Below are 26,393 nucleotides of genomic sequence, written 5' to 3'. Positions count from 1 at the left end.
TATATATCTTCTTTAGAGTAGAACTTGTCATTTTAAACATTTTTGAAAGAAAGCTTTCTACAGGCATAAAATCCTAAAGGTATTTAATAAGATATGTGAAATGCTGCCTTACGATTCTGAATTCTTTCTTTTTTTTTGTACCAGGGATCGAACTTGGGACCTTGCACTTGCTAGGCAGGCAGTGGAACCACTGAGCTAAATCCCCAGACCTAGATTCTGAATTCTTCATCATCTTCATCATCAGGAATCGAAAGGGTAAAATTGTTCAAATCATATTACTCCCTCAGTCCCAAGACTTTAGTAATAGCTCCCCTTTACAAGTTAAACTCAATAGCTAACAGAAATAATACAAAGGAAGAAAGTGGCTCCCAGGTCAAAGTACAGCTTAACAGAAATTTTGAAAACATCTTTAGTAGGCAGGAAGAAAGAACAAGAGAGGGAAAGAGGACAGGAGGGGAGGGGAGGGGAGAACAGGAGGAAAGGAAGAGAGAAGATGGTTAACTAAAACAAAGGTTATAGAAAGAAAAGGGAGTGTCAAAGACTTGTGTCAGGTAAACCAAAGTGCATTTGGTCCCAACTCTAAGAAAACCACAGCAGTCTGGTGCTAGCAACATCTGTTCTGAGGATGGTGTTAATGGGGAAAGTGGCTGTCCCTATGTCTCTTTTGGGGGGAAACATTAAATTAATCTAAGTTTAACAGGTTTCATAAGAAAAACAGTCATTAGTGTATCAGGTGTCTTGCAGCTCTCTAAAGTGAAGATTTTGTATACTTCTTTCTACCTTTGCAGAGTTATCTTTATGGGTTAAGAATTCCTCAGAAGATACTTTTAAAAACAATTCCTTAAACCTTCAAAACATACCCTTATTGTGCTCCATTCTCACTAAGCAAATTTTTGAGAATCTGGCTTGATGTTTTCCCTACCCCCACAAAAAAAATCCAAAAACAAAAAAACACATGAATAAGCAATTCACCAGTTAGCTTAAATTTATCTTGTAGATTAATATACTAACATTGAAGAATACAAATCTTGTGATTTAGTCAGCAAAAAAAGCCCTACTCAAACCTGTAAAAATTATACATATAAGAAAGGGACAATATCAGGTGTGATGGTGCTTGCCTTTAATCCCAGCACTCAAGAGGCTGGGGAAGGAGAATCACTGTGGGTTCAAGGCCAGCCTGAAATACACAGTAAGACCTGTCTAAAAAAAATAAAATTAAAAAAAAAGAAGGAAAGAAAGAAAGAAAAAGACAAGACAAAAGAAAGAGGTGAAGTCCTACCAAGTTAGCATTTTGAATTCTCAAAGACAAATTTTGGGTTGAAATATATTCGCCAAGGTATTGCCATACTTTGGTCTAACAACAGTTAATAAATCAGTTTGTACTGATTTGGTGATACCCCAGCTGATCATGAAAAAACTACAATCATCAAATGCAATCATAGGACATAATCATGCTCAAGGAGTCAAATGAAACTGTGTAGTTTTATATAGCCAAATAAAATGATCACAAATGGCTAGCTTTTTTTTAATAGAATGAAGTTTATAAATGAAATTTTGTCTGAGGTTGGCACAGTGGCACACATCTATAGCTCCGGCTGCACAGGACAATCCCTTCAATGTAAGAGTTCAAGTCTATCCTAAGCTACACAGATAGATGTGTCAATAAATACCCTTAGTTTTGTCTTCTTAATGCCATTGAGCTGTTATTACTATTAGTGTCTCTAGACTTCTCTGCCACTCTCTCTTGTCTCTATAAAATAGATCACCCAAAAAAGAACTCAGCCTGCCAAATGCAACAGTGAGGGGAATTAGGTTTTGCTTCATTTATGAGTGCTTCATTTCAGTGGTAATGAATCCAGAAAAAGTAAACCTTTCTGGCCTGGTGTTGTTATCTACCTTCACGACTTTAAAAATTTTGATCATAAATTCTGACACTGCACTGTATCTTTAGCTTTATACCTCACTGAATACAAACTAGGAAGCAGGCCAAAACTAGTGAGTGAAAGACTGATGAGGTATTTACAGAGTTTCAAAGTATCTCCCTATAGAATGCTTTATTAATGAAAAGGGGAAACATAGTAACTGTACAGTAGGGAAATGCCAAAGACACCACCTTAATCAAACTAACGTCTCCAGTCCCAGGATAAACAGGCGTCGGTGGCTCCAGCTTGGTGTTCACAGACACAGAGGAACCTCACTGTGGAGTATCCTACCCAAAAGGCAAAGACGGAATCCACTGTGGGTTAACAGACCAGCCTGAAAGGGCTCTTCAACAGTATCAAGACCGTAACTGACAAAAAGACTATGAAACTGTTCCAGATTTAAAAAGAATAAGGAGGTAGTAACTAAATGTAAATGATCCTAGACATAATATTTTCTTTTACTGTAAAAAGCATTAGTGAAACAACTCATAAAATATGATTGCAATCTTGGATAGGATGATTGTATGATAGAATGACAGATATTGTAGAAAATGTTTCCTGTTTTTATGAAATACGGACATATTTAGGAGTAAAGAGACACCAGGCCTACAATTTATTCTGAAATGCTGCAAGGAAGGAATACACTTGTGCGTGGATATGCATACAGTGTAGAGATTGATAGAAAGATGAGACAAATGTGACACTTATTAGTGAAGGGAGTTCAAAATTTCCTTGTTTTTGCAAAATTTCTATAAAAAGTTTGAAATTATTTCAAATACATAAAAGTTAGTCAACGTAAAAGCAACATTATTTATAATAGTTTTGTTTTTCTTATTACAAATATGATTAAAATAAAAATATCTGACTTGATCAACATGCTTTTCTTCAGTCAGAATCCTCCTGCTGTGTTCAAAATAGTTGTCCAACAGGAGATAATTCACTTAATGATTTCTCTTACCTACCCTTTGAAATATGTTATTGTAATATAAATAGTTCCTAAAACATTAAAAATAGATAACTCAATAATAAGCAAGTTTTCTTCAAGGGGAGCAAGAGCCAGAAAAATTTTAATTACATACTTATAGTTAACCTGAAATGAAAAGTAACACCATGGGCATCTAGGAGAGGAAAAAGACTGTGGACAAAAGGAGAATAGATGAAGGTGAGTTAACTTGGCCTTGTGGAGACAGAGGACAATTAGAAATAGTTGATGCTCCTTGCATGGAGGAATTTTTGGCTCTTCTTGTTTAGTATCTAGTCAGTGGTGGCACAACTGCTTAGTCAAAGCAAAATCTGCTCCCAAAAGTATAAAATCCAGTGTACATTACCATAACTAACATTTGTATGACGTGCTGAAACTTACAAAATCCCTCCATGTTCACACACTCTTAAAACTCCACTGCCATTTTACAGAAAAGGCACATGACACACATAATATACTCAGTAAGAGACAAGTAAATTTTGGGGTTTTGTTTTTGTTTTTGTACCCAGGATAAAACTCAGGACCTTGTACTTGCAAGGCAGGCATGGCACCACTGAGCTAAATCCCTGACATGAGTAAGATTTTTAATATATCCACATAATGTTATTTTCAATTAAAATACTTTTTTGGGGGGTACTGGGGATTGAACTTGGGACACTGCACTTCTGAGGGGTGGAACCACTGAGCTAAATTCCCAGCCCTCAATGAATATACTTTTAAGTGACATCTTTATTACATCAAGTGTAAGCTGCAGATGCTAGAAAGAGTCAGTTGGTATAAGTCACCTTTTTGAGCTTAAATTGTTGAAATATGAGGAAATTATGCTCTTATATAAAACTGACTTGCAGAATGGTGTTTGGCATAATAGGTCTCTATCTTTTTATTTTGTTATTACTCCAGCCTGAAAGGATAACTGATGCCATTATTTTTGGTTCTGCTCTTTCTATTCAGAAAGATTCTTTGTCCAGAACAGAATCTAACGTGTACCTACTAAAACTCTGAAGCTATACCTCCTGAGAATATCAGATTTCAAAATAAAGATCTGAAATTGTTAGATTTTGATCCATAGGAATCAAAGACAAAAAGCATGTTGGGAAATAGGCCCCAACAGACCATTCTTGTAAACTCACCTTGAAAATAATGGCTATATTCAAGAGGAGCTATGAAAATAGTGCAGATTCTATTATGGGGCTCTCCTGTTGACCTGCACAGGAATAAACAGGAAAAAAGGAAAAGGGAGCTATTACAGATGGAATTGTGCCATCTGCAAATTCATATAGTGAAGTTCTAGCCCCAATTGCTCAGAGTATAACTGTTATTTGGAGAAAGGGTCATCAGAGAGATAAGTTTCAATGGAGTCATTAGAGTGGATCCTAATCCACTGTGACTGAGTTCTCTATACGAACAGCTTACGACACAGACACACACCTCATAATGGAAAGATCATGGTCAAGCCAAGAAGAGAGGCCTGCTGACCCCTGGATTTGAGACATCTAAGCTGTAAAACTATGAGAAAAAGTTAATTTTGTTGTTTAACCCACCTAGTCTAGGCTTCTTTGTCACAGGAGCCCTAGCAAACTAATAGGACAAGGAATGTGAAAATTAAATTATAAATAAAAGTCCAGAAATCAAAAAGAGCAAAACTGTTTAACAACTTCAAAACCAAACCCTAACTCTAAGTGCCAGGCAAACTTATCTCCCACACACATTTGTTTAACAAAAACTTGTTTCCTGCAACTTTCTAATACAACTTAGCAAATAATATGAGAAGGCATTAACAAGCTCTACTTTCTATCCTTGGTTTCCCAGGAAATTTACTTCAAATGTGCCACAAAATTTTAGTTCTGGCTGGCTCTATCCTCCCTGAGAACCATGTTTGTCCAATTTCAGAAAAGGTCAATTTTTGCCCAGGTTCCCTTCCCAGAAGAGAATTTTACAAATTAGTTACAAATCTATATTAGCAAAACAAATATAACTAAAAATGGTCATAGCCCCAAATTGTCATATAAATTTAATGTACTTCTAATCAAAATACCAATACCAGGACCAGGGATTTAGCTCAGTGGTTCTGCTGCCTTCCTGGAAAGCACAAGGACCTGAATTCGATCCCCGGTACTAAAAACAAAACAAAACAATACCATTGGTATTGGTATTTGTACAGAACTGAAGAAAACAATCTTAAAATTCATTTAAAACAAAAGAGGCCTAAAATAGCAAAAGCAGTTCTAGGCAGCAAAGGCAAGGGAGGAAGAATGACAATCTCAGACCTCAAGTTATACTACCAATGCTAAAGTTATGAAAACAGCATGGTATCGGCAAACAAAACAAATCAAAAAAATAACAAAACAACGAAACAAAAAAAAAACAGACTTGTGGATCAATGGAACAGAAAAGAAGATACAGAAACAACTTCAGACATACTAAAGTACACAATTTTTGACAAAAAGGGCAAATCTCTTCACTGGAAGAAATACAGTTCTTTAATAAATGGTTCTGGGAAATCAAAACTAACTAAGAAAGATGAAAAAAGTCACTGCATCTTTGTAAAGGGAACAATCCAAAGGAAGAGATAATAATCATAAATATACATGCACCGAATGCTAATGCCACCAACTATAAAAAATAAATACTAAGGGACATGAAAAACCAAATATATACTAATATAATTGTAGTGGGGGACTTCAATACCTCACTGTCACAAACAGACAGGTCATCCAGGCAAAAAATCAACAACAAAATACTAAAACAGAACCAAGCCTTTGAACAAATGGACTTAACAGATGTCTATAGAATGTTCCACCCCACCAAATCAGTATATACATTCTTTTCAGCTGCACACAGGTCATTCTCCAAAATAGACCACATACTAGCTCATAGAATATGTTTAAGTAAATGCAAAGGAGATGAAGTTATCCCATACATATTATCAGACTATAGTGCAAATAAACTGGAGATCAAAAACAAAAGAAACCACAAGGACTTCACAAACACATAGAAATTAAATAACGCTCTCCTGAACAACCAATGGGTCACAGAAGAAATTAGACAGCTTTTACAAATAAATGATAATGCCAATATAACATTCAGGAATCTATGGGACACAAAGAAAACAGTTCTATGAGGAAAGTTCATAGCAGTGAATGCCAACACTAGGAAAACAGAGCAATCTCAAATAAAGAGGCTAATACTGAATCTTAAATTCCTAGAAAAAGAAGAACAAGACAAACTCAAAACTCGTACAAGGAAGAAAATTATAAAGTTCAGAGCAAAAATCAATGATACAAAAAAATCAATAAGTTGAAGAGTTGATTTTTTCAAAAGAATAAATAAAACTGATAAACCCTTAGTCAACCTCAGAAAAAAAGGAAAGAAAAGGCTCAAATTCATATAATCAGGAATGAAAATGTGAAGTCACAACAGATCCAGTAGAAATCCAGAGGATCATCAATACCTACATTTCAAGAAACTGTACTCTAAAAACATGGAGAAAACAGAAGAAATGGACAGATTTTTAGACACATATGAATTACCAAAATTGAACAAAGAAGATGTAAAAATTTTAAACACCCCAACTACAATCAGTGAAATTGAAAATGTAATTTAAAAATTACCAACAAAGAATAGCCCAGACCCTGTGGATTTCACTGCTGAATTCTACAAAACATTTAGAGAAGAACTATTGCCAATACTCTTTAAACTTTTCAATGAAATTGAAAGGGAAGTAATACTTCCAAATTCAATCCTGGAAGCAAGCATTACCGTGATTCCAAAACCAGGGGAAGAGCCAACCAAAAAAGAAAATTACAAGCCAATCTCCCTAACGAACACAGATGTAAAAATCCTCAATAAGATACTGGCAAACAGAATACAGGGGGTCATCAAGAAGATCATACACACTGACCAAGCTGGATTTATCCCAGGGATGCAAGGATGGTTCAACAAGCATAAATCAATAAATGTGATACAAGACATTAACACAGTCAAGGACAAAAAAACCATATGATCATCTCCATAGATGCAGAAAAAGCACTCGACAAAATTCAATACCCATTCATGATGAAAACCCTGAAGAAAACTGGAATAAATGGTCTTTATCTCAACTTGACAAAGGCTATCTATGAAAAACCAACAGCCAACGTCATACTAAATGTCAAAAATGGAAAACCTTCACACTAAAATCAGGAACAAGACAAGGATGTCCACTATCACCACTACTATTCAATACCATTCTAGAAACATTAGCCACAGCAATTGACAAGAGAAAGAAATAAAAGCAATAAAGATAGGAAATGAAGAAATTAAATTGTCGGGCCTGGGATTTAGCTCAGTGGTTCTGCCGCCTGCCTCGCTAGCACAAGGACCTGAGTTAAAAAAAAAAAAAGAAAAAAGAAATTAAACTGTAATTATTTACTGATGATACGATACTTGACATAGAAGACCCAAAAAACTCCACCAAAAGACTTCTAGACTTAATTGACAGATTCACTAGAGTAACTGGATACAAGGTAAACACTCAAAAAATCAACTGCCTTCTTGTACACAAATAACAGAATCACTGAGATAGAAATTAGGGAAACAATTCCTTTTACAATAGCATCCAAAAAATGAAATATCTAGGAATCAGTCTAATGAAGGAGGCAAAAGACATCTACACTGAAAAGCACAGCATTCTGAAAAAAGAGATCTAAGAGGATATAAGAAAATGGAAACACATTCGTTGTTCCTGGATAGGATGAACCAATACAGTGAAAATGGCTATTCTTCCAAAACTGCTACACAGATTCAATGCAATCCCAATTGAAATCCCAACAGTATATTTCACAGAACTAGAGAAAACAATACAAAACTTAATTTGGAACCAGAAGAGACACAGATGAGCAAAACCCATTCTAGGCATCAGAGACATGACAGCAGGTATCACAGTCCCCAGCTTGAAACTATACTACAAAGCCACTGTGATAAAAACAGCATGGTAATGGCAAAGAAACAGACCAGAGGATCAGTGGAATACATTAGAAGATGCAGAAACAACTCCAGACATACTCAGCTACCAAATCTTTGACAAAGGAGCCAACCATCCTCACTGGAGGAAAGATAGCCTCTTTAATAAATGGTGTTGGAAAAACTGGATTTCAACCTGCCAAAGATTAAAACTAGACCCCTGTCTTTCACCATGTACTAAACTAAAATCGAAGTGGATTAAAGATCTAAAGATTAAAATAGAACACTAAACTTGTTGGAAGATAAGATAGGTAGAACTCTTGAAGACACTGGCATTGGAAAAGACTTTACGAACAAATTCTCAGTAGCATGGACTAGCACAAAGAATCAACAATTGGTACCTCATCTGTTTAAAAAGCTTCTGCACTTTAAGAGAAACCATCAACAAAGCCAAAAGACAACCTACAATGTGGGAAAAAAATTTTATCAGCTGTTCCTCAGACAAAAGTCTACTTTGTAGAATATATAAAGAATTCAAAAAACTCAAGACCCCCAAATACAAAGATCCAATTCAATGGGTATCTGAAATGAACAGACATTTCTAAGCAAAGAAGTAAAATCAGCAAATAAATATATGAAAAAATGTTCCACATCACTGGTCATTCGAGAGAGGCAGATGAAAACAACACTAAGATTCCACACCACCCCAAAAAGAATGGCTGCTATCCAGAAATCAACCAATAACAAATGCTGGCGGGGGTGTGGGGAGAAAGGACCCTTTCTTCATTGTTGGTGGGAGTGCAGACTGGTGCAACCACCGTGGAAATCAATATGGAGATACCTTAAACAACTAGGATTGGAAGTCCCATTTGACCCAGCTATTCCCCTGCTGGGTATCTTCCCAAAAGAATTAAAAGAATCATATACCACAGTGATATATGCTCACCCATGTTTACAGTGGCACAGAGTATAATAGCTAAAACTTGGAAACAGCGCAACTGCCCATCAAATGGAAACTGGATAAATAAGATGTGTTTTTTCTATAAAATGGAGTATTACTCAGCCAGAATGAGAAACTAGAGACATTTATACCTAAATGGATGCACACTGAGGCCACGCTCAAGTGAAATAAATAGGACACACATGTGTTAATACCAACTAGTTTCTCTGGTCTGAAAAACTAAAAGTATAAATAAGGTTCAAATTGTATAACTGATAATGTGAAATAGGAAGAAAAGGTTTAAAGGAGTAGGGGAAGTGGGAAGGGTAGGGGAAATGATAGAAGAAAAAATAAAAAATATGAGAAAATGAAAAAATGGAAACAAAGTCTTTGTAAATAGGGAAGCGTGCAGGGGGTGAAAGGAGAGCAAGGGGTAGGGGAAACAATAAGAACCAAGATACATGATGTAAAGGTACAAGATCCCAATTATGAATATAACTGTACTGTATACTTAAAAAGCACCAATAAACTCAATAAGATAATTTAAAAAGGCCAAATAAACCTTGTTTTGGGATTGGAAGTCCCATTTGACCAGCTAGTCCCCTTTTGTGTATCTTCCCAAAAGAGTTAAAAATATCATGCCACAGTGATATATGTGCTCCCATGCTTTTAGCAACAAAATTCGTAACAGCTAAATCTTGGAATCAGCTTATATGCCCACCAACAGATGAATGGATAAAGAAAATGTGGTACCTGTGCACAATGGAGTATTACTCTGCAGTTAAGAAAGATAAACTTAAGGCATTTGTAGGGAAATAAATGCTCCTTGAGACTACAATGTTAAGTGAAGTAAATCAGACACAAAAACTTGCACATCATATGATTTCCTTTGTGTGAAAAATTTAATGGGAAAGAGGAGAGAGAAAATATAAAGAAAAAAGTATATTCTAAGTATGTTTCTGTTGTCAGCCTCTGGTTTCACTCTAATGTGGTGTGGGAGCTAACATTGCAGGATTTATATTTCTTTGGATATGTTGGACATTTTTGTTGATGTTTGAGCATGGTCTACTTTGAAGAAAAGAAAAGGAAGTAAGTTCCCACAGTGGGAAAGTCTTCGGGGGTGGAGGGTGGCTCAATGGTTGCCTAGACTGGGGGGCTGGGTGTTAGGAGATGATGGTTAAGGACTAGAGTCTTTTCCTTTTGGATAACAAAATGACCTAAATGTGATTACAGTTATAGTGGTACAACTCTGTTAATGCACTGAAATCTACTGAATATTGCATTTACAGTTTGTGGATTGTGTGATATGTAACTTTTTAGTTCAATTAAGTGTTTTGTTAGAAAAATAAATTAGTTATAAATCTATTGCTCTATAATTCTCCATAAAAATTGTTTTTTTGAGTCTGGAAAGACAAGGAATATTTAAAAAATTTAAACTACTCTGAAATTAGAATAGACCTGCTCTGGTAGATGATAAATCCAGCCTGGCTCACTATCTCTCTCCTCCAAACTTTATGCCCTCTAGCTCCCCAAGGTCACTGAGTAGCTGAAGGTAGGAAAAATGGAGATCTGGGGGAAGATTGGAAACAAGAATGCTGGCCACCTTGTGGGTTTCCTTCAGGAGGACTCCAGAGAAGAATGTGAAAGGACCAGATCACACAGTCAGCTCAGCCTGCAGAGATCCGTAGCAACTTGGGGAGAAAATTAAGGCTCTAGAAGGGGCCCTACTATCTTTGCTAAGAGTTCACAGTCATAAAACTAAGCTAAATTCTGCCCTTGCAATGAGAATAATGCCAGGAAACATCATGCTGTCCCAGTTCCCAGGACAGATACGGTCAGCATGTCTTCAACCTCTTGAAGGACTGCTGCCACTTAGAAAACCTCATGCAGAATCCAGTACTGATAATCCAAAATCAATCACGGCAAAACTGCACTATGGGGTTTACCTGCCAGGGAAAGAATAACCATTCAGAATTAGGACCGTATAGGCCACATGAAGAGTGGGGGTGCGAGGACCACCCAACCTTTTGCAAAACAAAAAGAGGGGGCCAAGGATTTAGCTGAATGTTTCACAACCTGCTTTGCAAGAGCAAGGACCAGACTTCGATCCCCAGTACCAAAGACAAAACAAAACGAAACAAAAAAGAGGACATGAAATAAAAGTCAGAGTCAATGGATATGGACACACACCTAGACATACCCTGGTTGGAAAAGAAAAATACCTGAATTCCAATGATTAAAAGAAAATTTGGCCAGCTTTCAGACATCTACAATAGAAAAGAAATCAGAATTATAGCAGACTTAAAACTAGACACTAGAACACAGTGGAATTCATAAACTACTGAAGATAAAAATCTGAACCCAGAATCCTATATTAAATTAAAATACCATTTACTTCTCAAGCCTAAAAAGGAAAATTGGAGAATGTGGCATTTCAGAGCACCCCTTCTACATACTTCAGCTGAGGAAGTTTCAAGAAAAAAAAAAATCCTAAACAAACAAAGGAACTAGAGCAGAAATCTCCAAAATAAAAAAGATGGAGAAGGTATCGTAAATAACAAAAAATGTATCTGGGGATTCATATGAATATATACCATATACCCATATGCTATAAAAGAACGTTGGAAACAGGATAAACTACAAGGGAAAGTAAAAATACTTCAGATGTACAGAATTATCACAGCAAATCTTTAGTGCTGGAAAGTCAGACAGCTAATTACATCACCTACAAAAAGAAACAATGTCTATATAGAACAATGAATATAAACAAAATTTAAATGAACAACAGAATATTCCATTTCTCAATGGGAAACAAGAAAAGTATCAATGTAATTCAAGCAACAAAGAGAAGAAAAAGACAGCAGAAACAAAAGCAGTATTAATTACTAAACAATTATAAAATCAAGCATCAAAAAATAAGAACTAAATTTTTATACTACAAGAATATTTTGTTGGGTTTTTTAAATTTTTTTTAAGCTCAGAAAACAAAGCGATAGCAAAGAAATTAAGAGATTTAAAAGAATTATAAAGAAACCTTTGAAATCAATGATCAAGCAAATAAAAACAAAGGAGGAACTATAATATAATTTAAAGTGGAATTTAGTATTAAAACCTTTAAGCAAGATCAGGATATTATACAATGATAAAAGGCATACTATTCCTTTAGAATAGTCTAAACCCACACATATCAAATCTTTCTCCATCCCCATATTGGGAATTGAACCCAGGGCCTCCACACTGAGCTACATCACTATCCCTTTTTTTTTTCAAGATTCAATCTTGTTAACTGTGTAGGCAAGAATCAAACTTTCAGTCCTCCTATGTCAGACTGTTGGTGTTACAGGTGTGTACCACCAACCCCAGCTCAAATTATACTTCTTTTTTTTTGGTACTGGGGATCGAACTCAGGCCCTTGTGCTTGCAAGGCAGGCGGCAGAAGCACTGAGCTAAATCCCCAGCTCTCAAATTATACTTTTTGAAAAAGTACTATTCCAGCGATCCATTTTTCAGGTGCTGAGAGTAAGATGAATGAGAGATGAGACAGGGAAAGAGGTGCATGGGTCTATAGCCAGATGAACACAGGAGTGGCCCCACAAGAAGGGAAACAAGAACACTGCAAGCAAAAGGAGTGATATGATACAAGGCACAGAGGTTGAACCAAAAGGCTCATCAGGGAAAAGACAAGAGTCCCTAACTGGACACAATGACACCTGCATATAGTCCCAGCTACTTGGGAGGGTGAGGCAAGCCTGGGCAACAAAGCAAGACCTGGCCAAAAGTAAATAAGACCACAAAAAGAAACTTGCACTATGAGGCAAAAGTATTTAATTTTATATTTAAGCAATGACAGTAATACAAAGTAGTGACTTACAAACTTTATAATGTAAATATATGTAAGATTAGCAGAGATAAGAGATAATTCTAATACATAAACGGATCAGTCTGAGAGCAAAACCAGCTCACTGACCCAAGTATTCATGTATTGGAATCGGTGGCCTAGCTTCACATGGAGAAATGGTATTTGTTATTTCAAATTTCACTCATAAGGAAATTAGTAAAGATGCTACTCACATTTTTATTACGGGGGGGAGTTCTGAAGCTCAAAAAAGTGACAGCTCAGTTAGGAAATTTTACACAAAAATAAATAAAAGAACAAAAAAAAGTACAGTCCTGGCTCAAAATGAAACACTACTTAGAGATAAGATATAAGATAGGGTGGTTCCGCTGCCTGCCTCGCAAGCACAAAGACCTGCGTTTAATCCCTGGTACCAAAAAAAAAAAAAAAAAAAAAAAAAAAAACAAGGGAGCAGATACCCCAAAGGACGATGTGAAACAGTTGAAAAAAAAAAAAAAAAAAAAAAAAAAAAAGATATAACATGGGAGCCAAAGAATTTGATAAATGTGCCTCAAGCTTTATAATTTAAGGTTAGTGAAGAAATCTGAAAGAGAAAATCTACTATAAAAAGGATATCTGAATTGTTTAAACGATATCAGAAAGCAACGCAAGAGAGTATATGCAAGAATAACTTTCTGCAATTATAAAGTCTGAGATGATGCTCATGTTCCCATGCAGCAACAGCTTCTGCCACCAAATAACCCTGCATACAGACACATGCTAAAAGTAAAAAGTAAATTCTTCCTGGCAACTGAAAGGAGCACAGTCACAGCAAGTGAATAGACAACAGAAAAGAATACGATTAAACATTAAATGGGTGACAAATGTATCAAAATATGAAATGAAATAGCATTAAAATTAGGGACTATCACATTTAATGTGATGAAATCTTTTCAAATTTGATTTTCCCCTGGAATTTACTTATAATAGTTTTTGAAGGTTTAGAATATAATTTCTGGCAAGCTATCCAAGATACAAAACACAACACGAACCTAGATGATTTCACATATTGCATGGAAGTATTTCATGTAAATATCAACTGTTGGACTTTTTGTTTTTTTTTTTTTTTTTTTTTTGGTACTGGGGATTGTATTAGCGAGGTATTTGTATTAGTGAGGCAGGCAGCAGAACCACTGAGCTAAATCCCCAGCTCCAACTGTTGGATTTTATACAAAAATAACTGTGAGACAAACTTACAGACTGAGGGGAAAAAAAGTCAGAAATAAACAGCAGCACATAAACACACAATACTATGAGTTGGGAATGGTAGCACAAGCCTGTAGTCTAAGCTACATGGGAGGCTGAGGCATGAGGGTTGCTTGACCCTACAGTTCCAGGCCAACCTTGGCACCAAAAGAGAGATCCCGTCTTAAAACAAAACAAAATGAGAACACAATAACAAATTGTCCTTAATTCCACAAATACTATTAGTACCACCATTAAACAATATTGTATCTCATGTGTGGAATCAAATACAAATGTTTGACACTTCAAATTTGTTTCCGAATCATATTACCCAGTATTATTTTCATCATGATATACTAAAATCTCCACTTTAACTTTTTTTAAAAACATGATTTCTCAGCTAATTATCTCATTAGATACAAATAGTTATAAAGACATATTTTAATCAAAATCAAATTAATCTCCAAAAGGCAAAATTCTGTTATTCCTAATAAGAACAAAATGTAGTCACAGCTATTTTAACAGAAGTTAAGTTCTGAGTAGCAACTATTAAGTTACCCATTATATAAATTCTGCAGATAATTATGATACTGGTCTCAAAATATATCTAGATACATCAATTTTGCCATGGTAAATGAATGACAACTCTATTACTTGATAATTATACATTATAATTTGTAACAATTACATTTTTAAGTTTTTACAAAAGTTATAAATTAAAATTTGGCTGATTTTATTCATGTGAAAATGGCGGAATGGTACTCAATCTGCCCACCAAATTCCTTCTAGGGTGCAGAAAACCCTATTATACTTTCATGAAGCTGAGGTTCTCCTTGCAGCTGGTATGGTTCCAGATGTGTCAAGGAAGTACATGTGCATGAAATTTGGAAGGAAAAAGAAAGGCAGTAGTGAAACACAGGCCATGATTCTACCACCCATTACCGTTTGGGGGGAAGGTGTTGTGGGTTAGGATATAAATTTAATCCACAGGCATGATTTTCCTCTAAGGCCATCAGCTTGGGACCAGTACTTCCAGTTACTGGGGATTATGTAACAGATGGGGGAGAGAGGTGTCAGCATAAAAACATCAAAGAGTAAGAATACAGGAAGAAATTATTAGCCGAAATGCAAAAGATGTAAACCTGACAGAGAACACCATTTTTGCCCTAAAGGCATTTGCCTCTAAGCTATACTTTGGTGGCATTAAGAAACTGAAAGTGCAACCACAAAGATGAAAAAATCATGAAAACTGAGAAAATTAATAAACTATCTGCCACTTGTAGTGGACCCCATGAATGAATGCAACATCAAGACAAATATGAACTGGAATAAAATGAACCATTTTCAGGAACTGTAGTAGGCTGCTCTATAACCTCCTCAGAGGTCAAGGAACCTCACACTTCGAAGTTGGACTGCTGTAGTGACAAAATACTATTGTTTGCAGGCAAGTAGCAAAGAAAGAAAGAAAAGAAAGAAAGAAAGAAAGAAAGAAAGAAAGAAAGAAAGAAAGAAAGAAAGAGAGAGAGAGAGAGAGAGAGAGAGAGAGAGAGAGAAAGAAAGAAAGAAAGAAAGAAAGAAAGAAAGAAAGAAAGAAAGAAAATGTTTAAATCTTTATAAGAAAGAACTAAGTTTTCATATATTAATAAAAACAAAAAAATTTTTTTCAGTACCAGGGATCAAACTCAGAACCCTCATGCTTGCAAGACAGGCAATGGTGCCTCTTGTGATAAATCCCTGGCCCTAAAAACAAAATTTTAAATAACCAGTATATAGTCAGAGATAACAATTCACTCAAGTAACTAAACAGCTCAACCAAAAAAAAAAAAAAAAAAGCATAAGCAACACAGAATACAAAAAAGTCATAAGACTTCACATATGGAAATTATCACATACTACAAAACAACTAAGCCAATTGTGCTCAAAGAAATAACCAAAGTCAAAATTCTGGATAGATGATGAGAGAAGACAAAAAGCATTGAATTGTATTTTTAAAAAAAATTAAAATTCTAGAACTAAGAGCTTCTCTTATAATGAGAAACAATACATATACACACAAATGAAGAGCAAGATAAAAGATAAACAGGAAGTGGGGAGAAGTTCAAATAATTTCTTCAATTATCTATTCCACTGTATCAGAAGAATTTTAATACATATGCTAATTCATTTCATTTATGCTGCTAATTTTTCTTAGTTCACTGAAAAGAAAGTTTTGTGTTATCTGTTTGTTTTATCTTTGCCAGAGAGAATCATTTTTGCCTCTGAGAAAGATCATTGAAGATGATACAGGGTATTAACTATTATTTCTCATTTATTAAGAAATTATTTTATTTTTATTTTTTCATAAAATAAAATTTAAAACAGAATTTCTAGAACTGAAATATGAACTGAAATCAGAAATCCAATGAGTGATTAATTAAATAAATGCAGCTCAAGAAAAGGTCAGAAGAAATTACCAAAATGATGAAAAATATCAAAGAAAAGAAACAACAATTACATTAAGAAATTCTAAATTGAAAACACAGAACGAAAAGGAAGAGGTTTTGGGGCCAGGGATTTAGCCAGTGGCACCATGCCTGCCTTACAAACACAAGGTGCTGAGTTCAATTCCCAATAAGAGGAAAAAAAAAAGAGGAGGTTATGTCAGAAATGATAGAAATTTTTCAGAAAAATGTTGAAAGACATTAATCCACAGACTCAAAAGATTCAATGAATTCAAGTATATATGTCAGAGAAAAGCTAAATAAAAGCTAGTAAAAACATTTATAAACTGTCAAAACAAACACAGTAATTATAAGTAGACAATAGAACAAAAGTAAAAGTCACTCTGGAAATAGCCAGACAGTACTTTCAGTAAGTAGATATGAACACTGGCCAAACTAAAAATTCTAAGAAAAGTAAAAATGCCCTTCATTACTAAAAATAAAATTACTGACAATCAAGAAAAAAAGAGTATTCTCTAAAAGAAATTTCTAGGAACAAATTGAGAGAAAAAATATGTTAGTTACTTTCCCATTGCAGGGAGAAAATACCCAACACCTGCAACTTAAAAGAGAATTTGTTTTCGACTCATGATTTCAGAGGGTTCAGTCTATTACTGGCTGGCCCCAAGGTAGAAATGGGATTGTGGAAAGGCATGGCAGAACAAACATGCTTAATTCATGGTAGTCAGGAAATGGGGTTGGGGTGAGGGTGCTGAAGACAAAATACAACCTTCAAGGTCATAATCTCTTCTGAACAGGCCCTACCACCTTTAGCAATGAATTCACCAATGGATCAATCCTCTGATTCATGCAGTGCCCCCATGATTCAATCACCTTCCAAAAGCCCCAGCCCTAAACACTGGATTTCTGGAGAACATTTTAAATCTAAACTGTTAACAAAAGGGTAAATCTGTGCATAGTTTGGAAGGACCAGTGACTATTTAAATTAATAAAAGAAATGCCTTGGAGGATAATTTTACATTTACTCAGAAGATGGTAAATGGAATTAAAATGTTCCAAATTCCTCGTGGCATGGTGGAGCAAGTGAAAAACTGCTGAATGATACACATTGCAATGTGTAGGGTCTATCAAAAGACTCAAAGGCCCCCAACCTAGTACAGCTATAAAATTAAATGATAAATATCATAAATGCAAGAAACACAAAAAGAAAAGGGGAAAGATCAAGGGAAGTAGGGAGATGGGGATAGGGAGGAAAAAGGAGGCAAGCAGGCAATGAATGCAATCATAGAGGTTAATAAAAAGCATTAAACAATACTAAATTTAAATCCAAATATATCCAACTGGGGCTAGTAGAAAGTTCTTACAGTCCCAGAGAATCACACTGGTCTGAGGCTACCAGGACCCTGCCTCAAAAAACAAAAAAGTTGGGGCCAGAGCTTTAGCTCAGTGGCACTGCACCTGCTCGGCAAGCACAAGGTCCTGAGTTCAATTCCTCATTCCACAAGACAAAAACAAAAACAAAAACAAGACTGACTAAAATATCAGAGATTACATAAACTTTCTATAGAACTAATGCTCTGGATACAAGAAAAAGATTATTAAACTTGTCCCAAAAAAGTGCACATTGTTTATGAAGACATATGTAAAATGTCTACAGATATTTCAAGAGTAAAAGGAGGAAGACAGACATACCATAAAGAAGATAACTACTGAGAAGGAGGCAAAAAACCATCTTAGGCTTAGACCTTTAGATTCTCCTCACTGGAGAAAGGGCAGGACCACTGAAGAAAACCACTTCATGAATCCAAGGACACAAGAACTGATCAGAGCAAAGGCATAAAGGAAAACTGAACACTCCCCACCCCCACAGCCATTAGCAGGCTAACAGGGGTTCAGTAACAACAAAGAGGAGTTTACCTCTGGGGAAGGAGTATAAGCATAAAGACAAACTTATGTGAAGCACAGGCTCAGAGCAAAATTGTAAAGCTAAAGGCAGAATAGGAACTGAAAAAAATCCTTAGGCAACCCAGGGGTATATGGAAAATAAACACAGCAAAAAGACAAAAAACAAAAAACAAAAATACCTCTAGCCCTACTCAGCTTCTGCCTGGAGTAATACTGCCATCCCTCCCAACTCCACCCCTACTACAGCCCTCCTGAAGGAAGAGCTGCTCCGTTCAGGTGTCAAGTATACTTTACCCATCTCTACCATTGGCTGTGAGCCCATTATCCCAGTAATAGGTGATCACTAACTGATTTTCTGCCCCTATGTTTTATGAATGGTATACTGGTTTGACTACAATCCTCTAAAACGTCATATCTATTCAGAACTTGTGAACCTGATTTTATTTGAAAATAAGGTCTTGGCAAATGAACTCAAATTAAGATGAGTTGTGTGGCCCTGAAGTCCAGTATGACTGGTACACTTAAAGAGGAAACTCTGAACACAGATAGATGGGAAAGGTCAGATGAGAAGTGAGGCAGGGATTGCAGCCACACTGCCACAAACCACAAAACTGTAGGCTAAGTGAGAGACACGGGACAGAGTTTCTCTCCAAGCCTTTGGGAAGGAACCAAATCACTGCCACCTTGATGTCAGACTCTGGCCTCCTCAATCATGAGAGAATAAACTTCTGTGGCATTAAGCCACCTAGTTTACAGTCAGATGTTGAGGTAGTCCTAGAAAACAAATACAAATTCCATAAAATTGGAAACTAAGTATCTTTAGAAATTGACTAGATAAATAGTGATGTTGTCTTCAGAAAAGCATTACTGGAGGGACAAAAACAACCTGATTGGATTTCAAAAATAAAATGTTAAGAAAGCAAGCCAGCGTTAGCAGGACAGCTAAAATTGTGCAGCTCTGCAATTTGGGTTTTTAACCATTGTGTCATCTTGTCTCTCCAGTGAAGTGTTTCCACATTGTGTTCCCACTTTTTAGTTCAATATTTCTATAGTAGAGATTTGATAATAAAATTCAAGAAAATCTTCTTTTTTTTGAGACAGGGTCTCACTATGTAGTTGAGATTGACCTGGAACTCACTATGTAGCTCAGGTTGGTCTCAAACTCACAGCGATCCTCCTGCCTCAGCCTCTCGAGTGCTGGGACTATAGGCATCCGCCACCACACCCAGCTAAGAAAATCTTTTTCAAAAAAGAAGCACAAGAGAATATATTCCCCATGGTCACATTTACATGAGTTTAAAAAGAGAAACAGGCAAAACTAATATTGCTGCTTAGGTGTGCATAATTCAAAGGCAGAAGTGGATGGAAACATAGGTGTTGAGAATTCAGACCACAAAATATACAGCTGTAGAGAAGTGGAGGGGGAAGAATTAAGAAAAAGAAGAAAATGAGGGGCCAGGCCAAAAAGTGCTTGCACTTTTGTACTTCTAGACTCAGCTAAATATATAGGAAGTTTTTGCTTTATAATAATTTCAACAATACATTTGTGCTCTATATACTATTCTGTATGTGCATAGTTCCCAATTTGAATGAAAGAGGAAAGGGAAGGAGGAAGTAAAGCCACCAGTGATGCCTGGAGATACTGGCTAGAACTGAGGAAGTATGTCCCTGAAGTCCACAGATCCAGCGGCAGCTGCTGGATTTCCCACCTTTCTAACCAGCAGAGGCTGGAATTCCTCTGGGAGCCTGGTGGGGCGCTATCATTATGGGAGTCATTCTAGGAAGTTCACCTCAGGTTACCTTCTTTCCTCCCCCATCTCTTCCACATATTTTGTAAGCATTTAACTTTTCTAGAGTAGTTTCCCTCAGCACATGAACCGTAATAGATACAGTTCATTCTGAAAAGTTCGAGAAAAAGCCAAAATGGAATTTCCACAGTTTCTGTGGTTTGTTTGTTTGTACCTGGGATCGAACTTGGGACTTTGCACTTGTAAGTCAGGTGGCAGAACCACTGAGCTAAATCCCCAGCCCTCCAAATGAAGTATTAACAGTAACAAAGCAGAGGGGCTAGACATAGACCTTTAAGTTAACCAGATACTTATCTGTTCTTCTTAATAGATTTCTTAGGACAAGTGTAAAATTTAAAACTTTACTGGCCCATTTTTTAACTTCTGGAGAACAAACTTTTAGAAAAAAAATTGTTTGCAAACAAAAAAGGGTAACCGAAGAGGGGTAAATTATGGAGCCACAGAGAGGAATAAAAACATTTGTCTTACCTGAAGTCTCGTATTCATTTCCAGAAAATAAAAATTCTTTTTGGAGTCCACAAGAAACTCCACAGTTCCTGCAGAGGAGTACTTTACAGCTTTGGCAAGGGCTACAGCTTGTTCTCCCATAGCTCTTCGAGTCTCAGTATCTAAAAAAATGCTACAAATACAGAAATAATTGTCTGCATTTTGAACAAACATCAAGTTATATTCTGTGCATTATATAAATTTTTTAAAATTTCCTCGTTATAGATTAACTATAGCAAGAATCCATAAGTTATATGAATTATGTAAATTTTAGTGTGTGTTTATTGCATTCTGCACAACACAACAAATTGTCAAATTTTTATAAAACATCTAAACCTTTCACATTATACAACTTTAATCCATTTATGAAATTTTGCTACTGTTCAACTAGCAAAATTTAACATATATTTTGAGTTACTTCAAGCTAAAAGTGAGAGAAAACAAATTCTAAGAAACTGACATGTACAGTCAACCCTCATTATTCATGAATGCTATATTTATGAATTTATCTTATTGCTAATATTCATTTATAATCTCAAATTCAACAAGTGCAGCCCTTATTGGTCATTGTGAAGCACACAGAAAGGAAAACTCTGAGACTGTCAGGATGCTAAAGATGAACAAGACAATATTCTGTCTTATTTCACTGCTTATACTCAACCAGTGTCCTCTGCCATGTGTATTTAGTGTCACTTTTGTTTTTCTTTTGGTGAGTCCACTGTTTAAAATGGTTCCTGAGTACTGTGCTTATTTGCCATCAAGTGTTCCTAAGACAAAAAGACTATGAACTACCTCATGTAGAAAACCTATGTGTGAGATGAGGTTCATTACGGCAGGTGTTATGGTCATGTTGGCCTAGACTGGGAGCTCAATATTAAAATCAACGACAAATATTAAATAAGATGCCTTTCAATGTAAACATACTTAAAACAAGATTAGGTACTGATCAGTTGCATAAAATGTAAAATGTTACACATTACATTAAAATGTTATGACCAAAGAGGCTTGCAGAATCCGAACCCTGTATTTCCCCTAGGAGTAACAGTGTAGTATTTGCTAATGCAGTGTTTACTGTGTCTTGATAGAACACAACTGCTACAAATAAGATGAACTGACTGTACGTCTTTGTTTCAAAATATCAAAATCACCTTCCAGCAGGCAAGTAAAACTAAAATGATTTTTTAAAACCCCGAAAAAATGGTTATCAAATAACTTGCAATTTCAGATTTGTTTCTCCAAATCTTATTTCCAAATAAGATTTCTAATAAGATTATTCTCAAATAAGATTTAGATTTAAATGTTTGCTATGGAAAAGTGTAAAGAACACGCATGTACCTGTCTCCAGTATGCTATAACTACTGATATATAAACATTCTTGTTTTACCTATGATATATGTCCAGATCTCTACCAAGCCCACTTTTAAAGCAAATCTCAAATTACATATCTTTCCATCTATAAAAACTCCCATTTCTATGATCTAAGAATTGTTTTATAACATAATCACATTATAAAAACTAACAATTCCTGGTCAGTCAGTATTTAATTACCAACCAAATTCCCTTGATTACCTCACAAATATCTTTTTTTACCTCATAAATATTTATACAGAGGATTTCTTGGACTTCTTGTAGTTTAAGCTTCTTTTAATTTATAATGTGCCCTCCCCCTTTTTGACTAAGGACCTAGTCACTTTCCTGTCTCATTTCTCACATTCTAGGTTCAGCTACATGCCACCCCCTCTGTGTGTGGGGGGGGGGGTGTGGGTGTGTGTACACGTAGTGGGGAGCAAACCCACGGCCCATGCACTGAGCTTAATCCCCAGCCCATTGTATTTTTTATTTTGAGACAGGGTCTTACTAAGCAAGTTAAGTTTTCCAGGCTGGGCTTGAACTTTCAATCCTCCTGCCTCAGCTACCCAGTAGCTGGGATTACAGATGTGCACAACTATGCCTGGTTGCCCATATGTCTTTTAATCTTTTAAACTTGTATTTTATTTCAATGTATATGAACTGACAGTTATATCTAAAGCCTTAACAAATTAATCTTGTTGGGGTGGGGATGGCAATACTACTTCACAAGTGGGATACATACTGTACTTCATGCTGTCCTCCTTTTGGTAATACTAGAATTAAGCAATGGGCTCAGTGCCATGAATCTGATTCATAATTCATAGATCTGCATTAACCTAATGAATAAGGTTTCAACGGCATTTCAGTAACTGGCTGGCAGAACTAATGTAACCAAAAGAAACAACCCAACTAAATATTAATGTCATAAAATATGGAGAATTTCAGTGCTGTTGAGCAAGTTATCCTTTCCCTTACCATAAACCCTAAATAGTGAGGTGTAGAGATAATAGAAATCTAAGTATTACCCTCAAAGCACAGTGGTACATTCTTCCTCTCAGAGCTAATAACTACTTCTACAGTGCACAAATATCAAGTTTTTGTTAATGATCATCCATGTTTTTTGGGGGGAGGGGGTTCAAAACATTTGATTCCTAGACGGGCATGGTGGCACACACCTGTAATCCCAGCACTTGGGAAGCTGAGGCAGGAGGATCACTGCAAGTTTGAGACCAGCCTGGGCTACACAGTGAATTCCAGGTCAGTCTCAACTACATGAGACTCTGTCTCGAAACCCCCCCGAAAATTTTTTTTATTCCTTCTGATTGAAATTTTCCTTTTTTTAAGTTAATAGATAAAATGTTCATATGAAAAATGTCCACCTCTAAAGAGAGAGAAGAAACAAACAAAAATCATAAATCAAAGTTCCCAGTCTGTAAAAGATTCCTATTCCTGGTAAGACTTGAATAAGTTTTGTTTTGTTTTGTTTTTTAAGAGAAAGTTAACTGAACTGGAAGTGATATGGTAGACAAGAAAACATAAAGTTTCAAAAGACTCCTAGAATTCTAGCTCAGCACATAATCACTGAAGGAAAAAAGACATTTCCAAGCCTCCCTAGCTAAAGGCCTAACTACAGATTCATGCTAAGTAATCAAAGCTGCAGCTTCCAGGATCCTTACTAAAATCACAAGGGGGCAGGGGCACGGGAAGAGTATTCCTTTACCTTTTCTTCTCCCTTCCTTATGTCCCAGTCCCAGGACTGTGTTGGCTGCAGTAGAGGCATTTTTAAGAGTAGGCATTCCAAGGGACAACAAGTGGAAGCTGGGATTTTTATGAGATTCAGGCTGGAAACCACTGTATCTAAGTACCCTTTTTGGTCAAGTAATGACAGGACACAGAATCAAGTGAAGGTGACACAGACCCTTCCCTTCATCACTCAGTGAGGTACATGTCATAGGACTTGGGGACCATGTCTTAAAAACTACTGTATCATACCATAATTATTTATACTAATATAAATGAAATAGAGTTTAGTTTTTACTATTCCCCTGTGATTAAGAATTCACTCATTCACACCTACTATAAATATGTTATATCAAGGCATGCTGGCTATCTGACTTAAGCTATAACTGGATGTACTGTTTAGTGCCTGGTAATTTAAAATAACTATGTAAATTCAACTAGTGTTTTAAGAATATCAGAATATACAAAAATACCAACCCAGCATCAACTTAGAAATGAGGCTCCACAAAACATATGAAAAGTGGCCTAGAAAAGAACCCAAAGAGGCTGTAATAAACCAAAAAAGTTTTAAGAACTATGGCTCGAAAGTCGTTTCATGGCAGGAAAAATTCAAGATGAACATTATGAAACCTTCTCCAACGTGAGAACCTGAAGGCGTAAATTTTGAAAATTCCATGAAACATTAGTGATTTAGAGGGCTGTAAAAGTAAGAGTTAGTTGCTTATACAACTTTCTCTTCTACAAAAACCCACTTCTTTTTCAAGTAGTCTCTCTTTTTTATGCATTAGGAGGAATATCAAGTAATAAATTCTTAATTATAAAAATAGAGTCAACATTAATATTAAACCATTTTGGGTAATAAAATGAAAAGTAAATCTAGATAACACATAAAAATAAGTTTTGTTTTTGTTTTTTGGTTTTTTTTGCCTGTTTTTGAGACAGCGTCTCACTAAGTCGCCCAGGCTGGGCTTGAACTTGTGATCCTCCTGTGTTTCCCAGAGTACTGGGACTACAGGTATACAGCATCACACCCAGCTAAAGCATGGCATTATTTTATAATCATTCATCTTACCTTGGTGCTTCCTCCACCACCTTCTGATTTCTTCTTTGTATTGAGCATTCTCTTTCATTAAGCCACAAAGCATTTCCATGTTTATCACCTAAAACCTGAGAAAATAGTACCATTTGGGGGGAAAAAAAAATGTCACTGCGACTGAGTCATGCCCAGCTAACATTTTCTCAATGCATTATCTCTTGGTTTTTAATACTCAAACCTTACAGAACAAAGGCACCTCTCAAAACATTCTTTAGATTGATTTTAATAAAGGAAAGCTTTATATTTACAATGCAGAATTCAATAAAACACTTTTATAAAAAATATCTGAGGAAGACTTTCATGTGGCACTTCAAATACCACAAGTAAAATATGAGAATTCACTGTACATATTTTGTGAAGGACACCAAGTGTCATCCAAGGGGTTAGAAGCTGTCAACAGTGCTTTAGGAGAGCCACCACTGCATTATAAACATTTCTATTAATCTTTTTAAATGTCTGTTGATCAGGAAGCTATAGTTTATGTATATACATCCAATAGTCTATTATTTATACTGGACATCTTTGCTGTGATTTATTTTTGTTAAAAGAAAATGGCAAAAAGATCTGTGATTAATATATAAAACATTATGATTTTATGATTGTACTAATGGGAAATACACTGAGATTGCCAGATAAAATATAAGACATTCAGTTAAAATTGAATTATTTGGATCAGTATTTGTATATTTCTGAACACATATTTTAGGTTTGTAGAGGTAAAATGTATTTTAGAAGCCATAAGACTGGGTGCTACTTTTACCTCCAAAGAGCTAATCAATCTCCCTGGGGAAAGTCATTTTATTTCTTTATAAATTATAAATAGCAGATAATGTAATTTTGATGTTTTATAAAAATCAAATGAAAAAGATCACTGTTACATGAATAGCTGTTATATGACTACAACATTAATTTTTAGGAATGTAACCTATCTAAAACTCAAGAATGATTCCAAGTATGCAAGGTCCTGAGTTTGATCTCCGATAATAAACAAAGATTAACTCCAAGTAATAAAGGAATATAGTGACAAAATGCTAAAAGTTAGAAACTGTTTTCTAAGTGGCTGCATGAAATACATCTAAAAATATTCTAAATCATTACAATAACTCTAAGTCTCTATTTTTATTTTAGTTGAAAGTAGACTTAGTAGCCAAGATATAAAGCCAAAATAGCCAAAATTTATTGGAAATATTTCTAGGGGTAAAATATTGGATTCATATGTAGAATCAAGAGTGTGTTCTTCTCCAAATTCTGTATAGACTCCTAGTTCACTTTTAAAAGTTTTGAGCATTTACTAAGCATTCAAAAACATTGACTTGGTGATTATTTACCAGGAAATAGTATAAATAAAAAAATCCTAAAATGGAAGTTAACCCTGAAAGCATTATGAGCTGTTTTTAACTTTTTTAAAAAGTATGTTGGTGTCTATTTTTTAAAATATTTCAATGAGGTATTTTTCCATGTGTATGTGACATTTTTATTGTGTCCATGTCCCCTTTTGTCCTTCCATTATGTGCCCTCCCCTGATTTCCTTCCTCTTGTCCAATAACAGCCTCTCTTCTACTTTCATGCCACCTTTTTCTTTTCTTTTTTTTAAATATTCCACATACTAGGGAAAACATACAATACTTGTCTTTCAAAGTGGTTTATTTCACTTGAATTGATAATCTCTAGTTCTATCCATTTTCCTGCAAATGACATAATT

The 26,393-nt window shown here is 35.6% G+C and overlaps 1 protein-coding gene across 2 annotated transcripts in view; it reads right to left on the bottom strand.

Moving 5' to 3' along the window:
• Positions 1-26,393, bottom strand: part of Pcca (propionyl-CoA carboxylase subunit alpha) — a 372,170-nt gene that overhangs the window by 187,873 nt on the left and 157,904 nt on the right. For both annotated transcript variants that reach the window (XM_010604603.2, XM_010604604.3), the window contains exons 11-12: positions 24,668-24,762; positions 20,488-20,638 (exon numbers count right to left, since the gene is read on the bottom strand). In XM_010604603.2, coding sequence (XP_010602905.1) covers positions 20,488-20,638; positions 24,668-24,762 — 246 coding nt within the window. The remainder of the gene's footprint in view (positions 1-20,487; positions 20,639-24,667; positions 24,763-26,393) is intronic.

This window comes from Fukomys damarensis, unplaced genomic scaffold (genome assembly GCF_012274545.1).
Source record: "Fukomys damarensis isolate Sample0158 unplaced genomic scaffold, DMR_v1.0_HiC HiC_scaffold_6, whole genome shotgun sequence".
NCBI lineage: Eukaryota > Metazoa > Chordata > Mammalia > Rodentia > Bathyergidae > Fukomys > Fukomys damarensis.
This window is presented reverse-complemented; position numbering and strand designations above follow the sequence as displayed.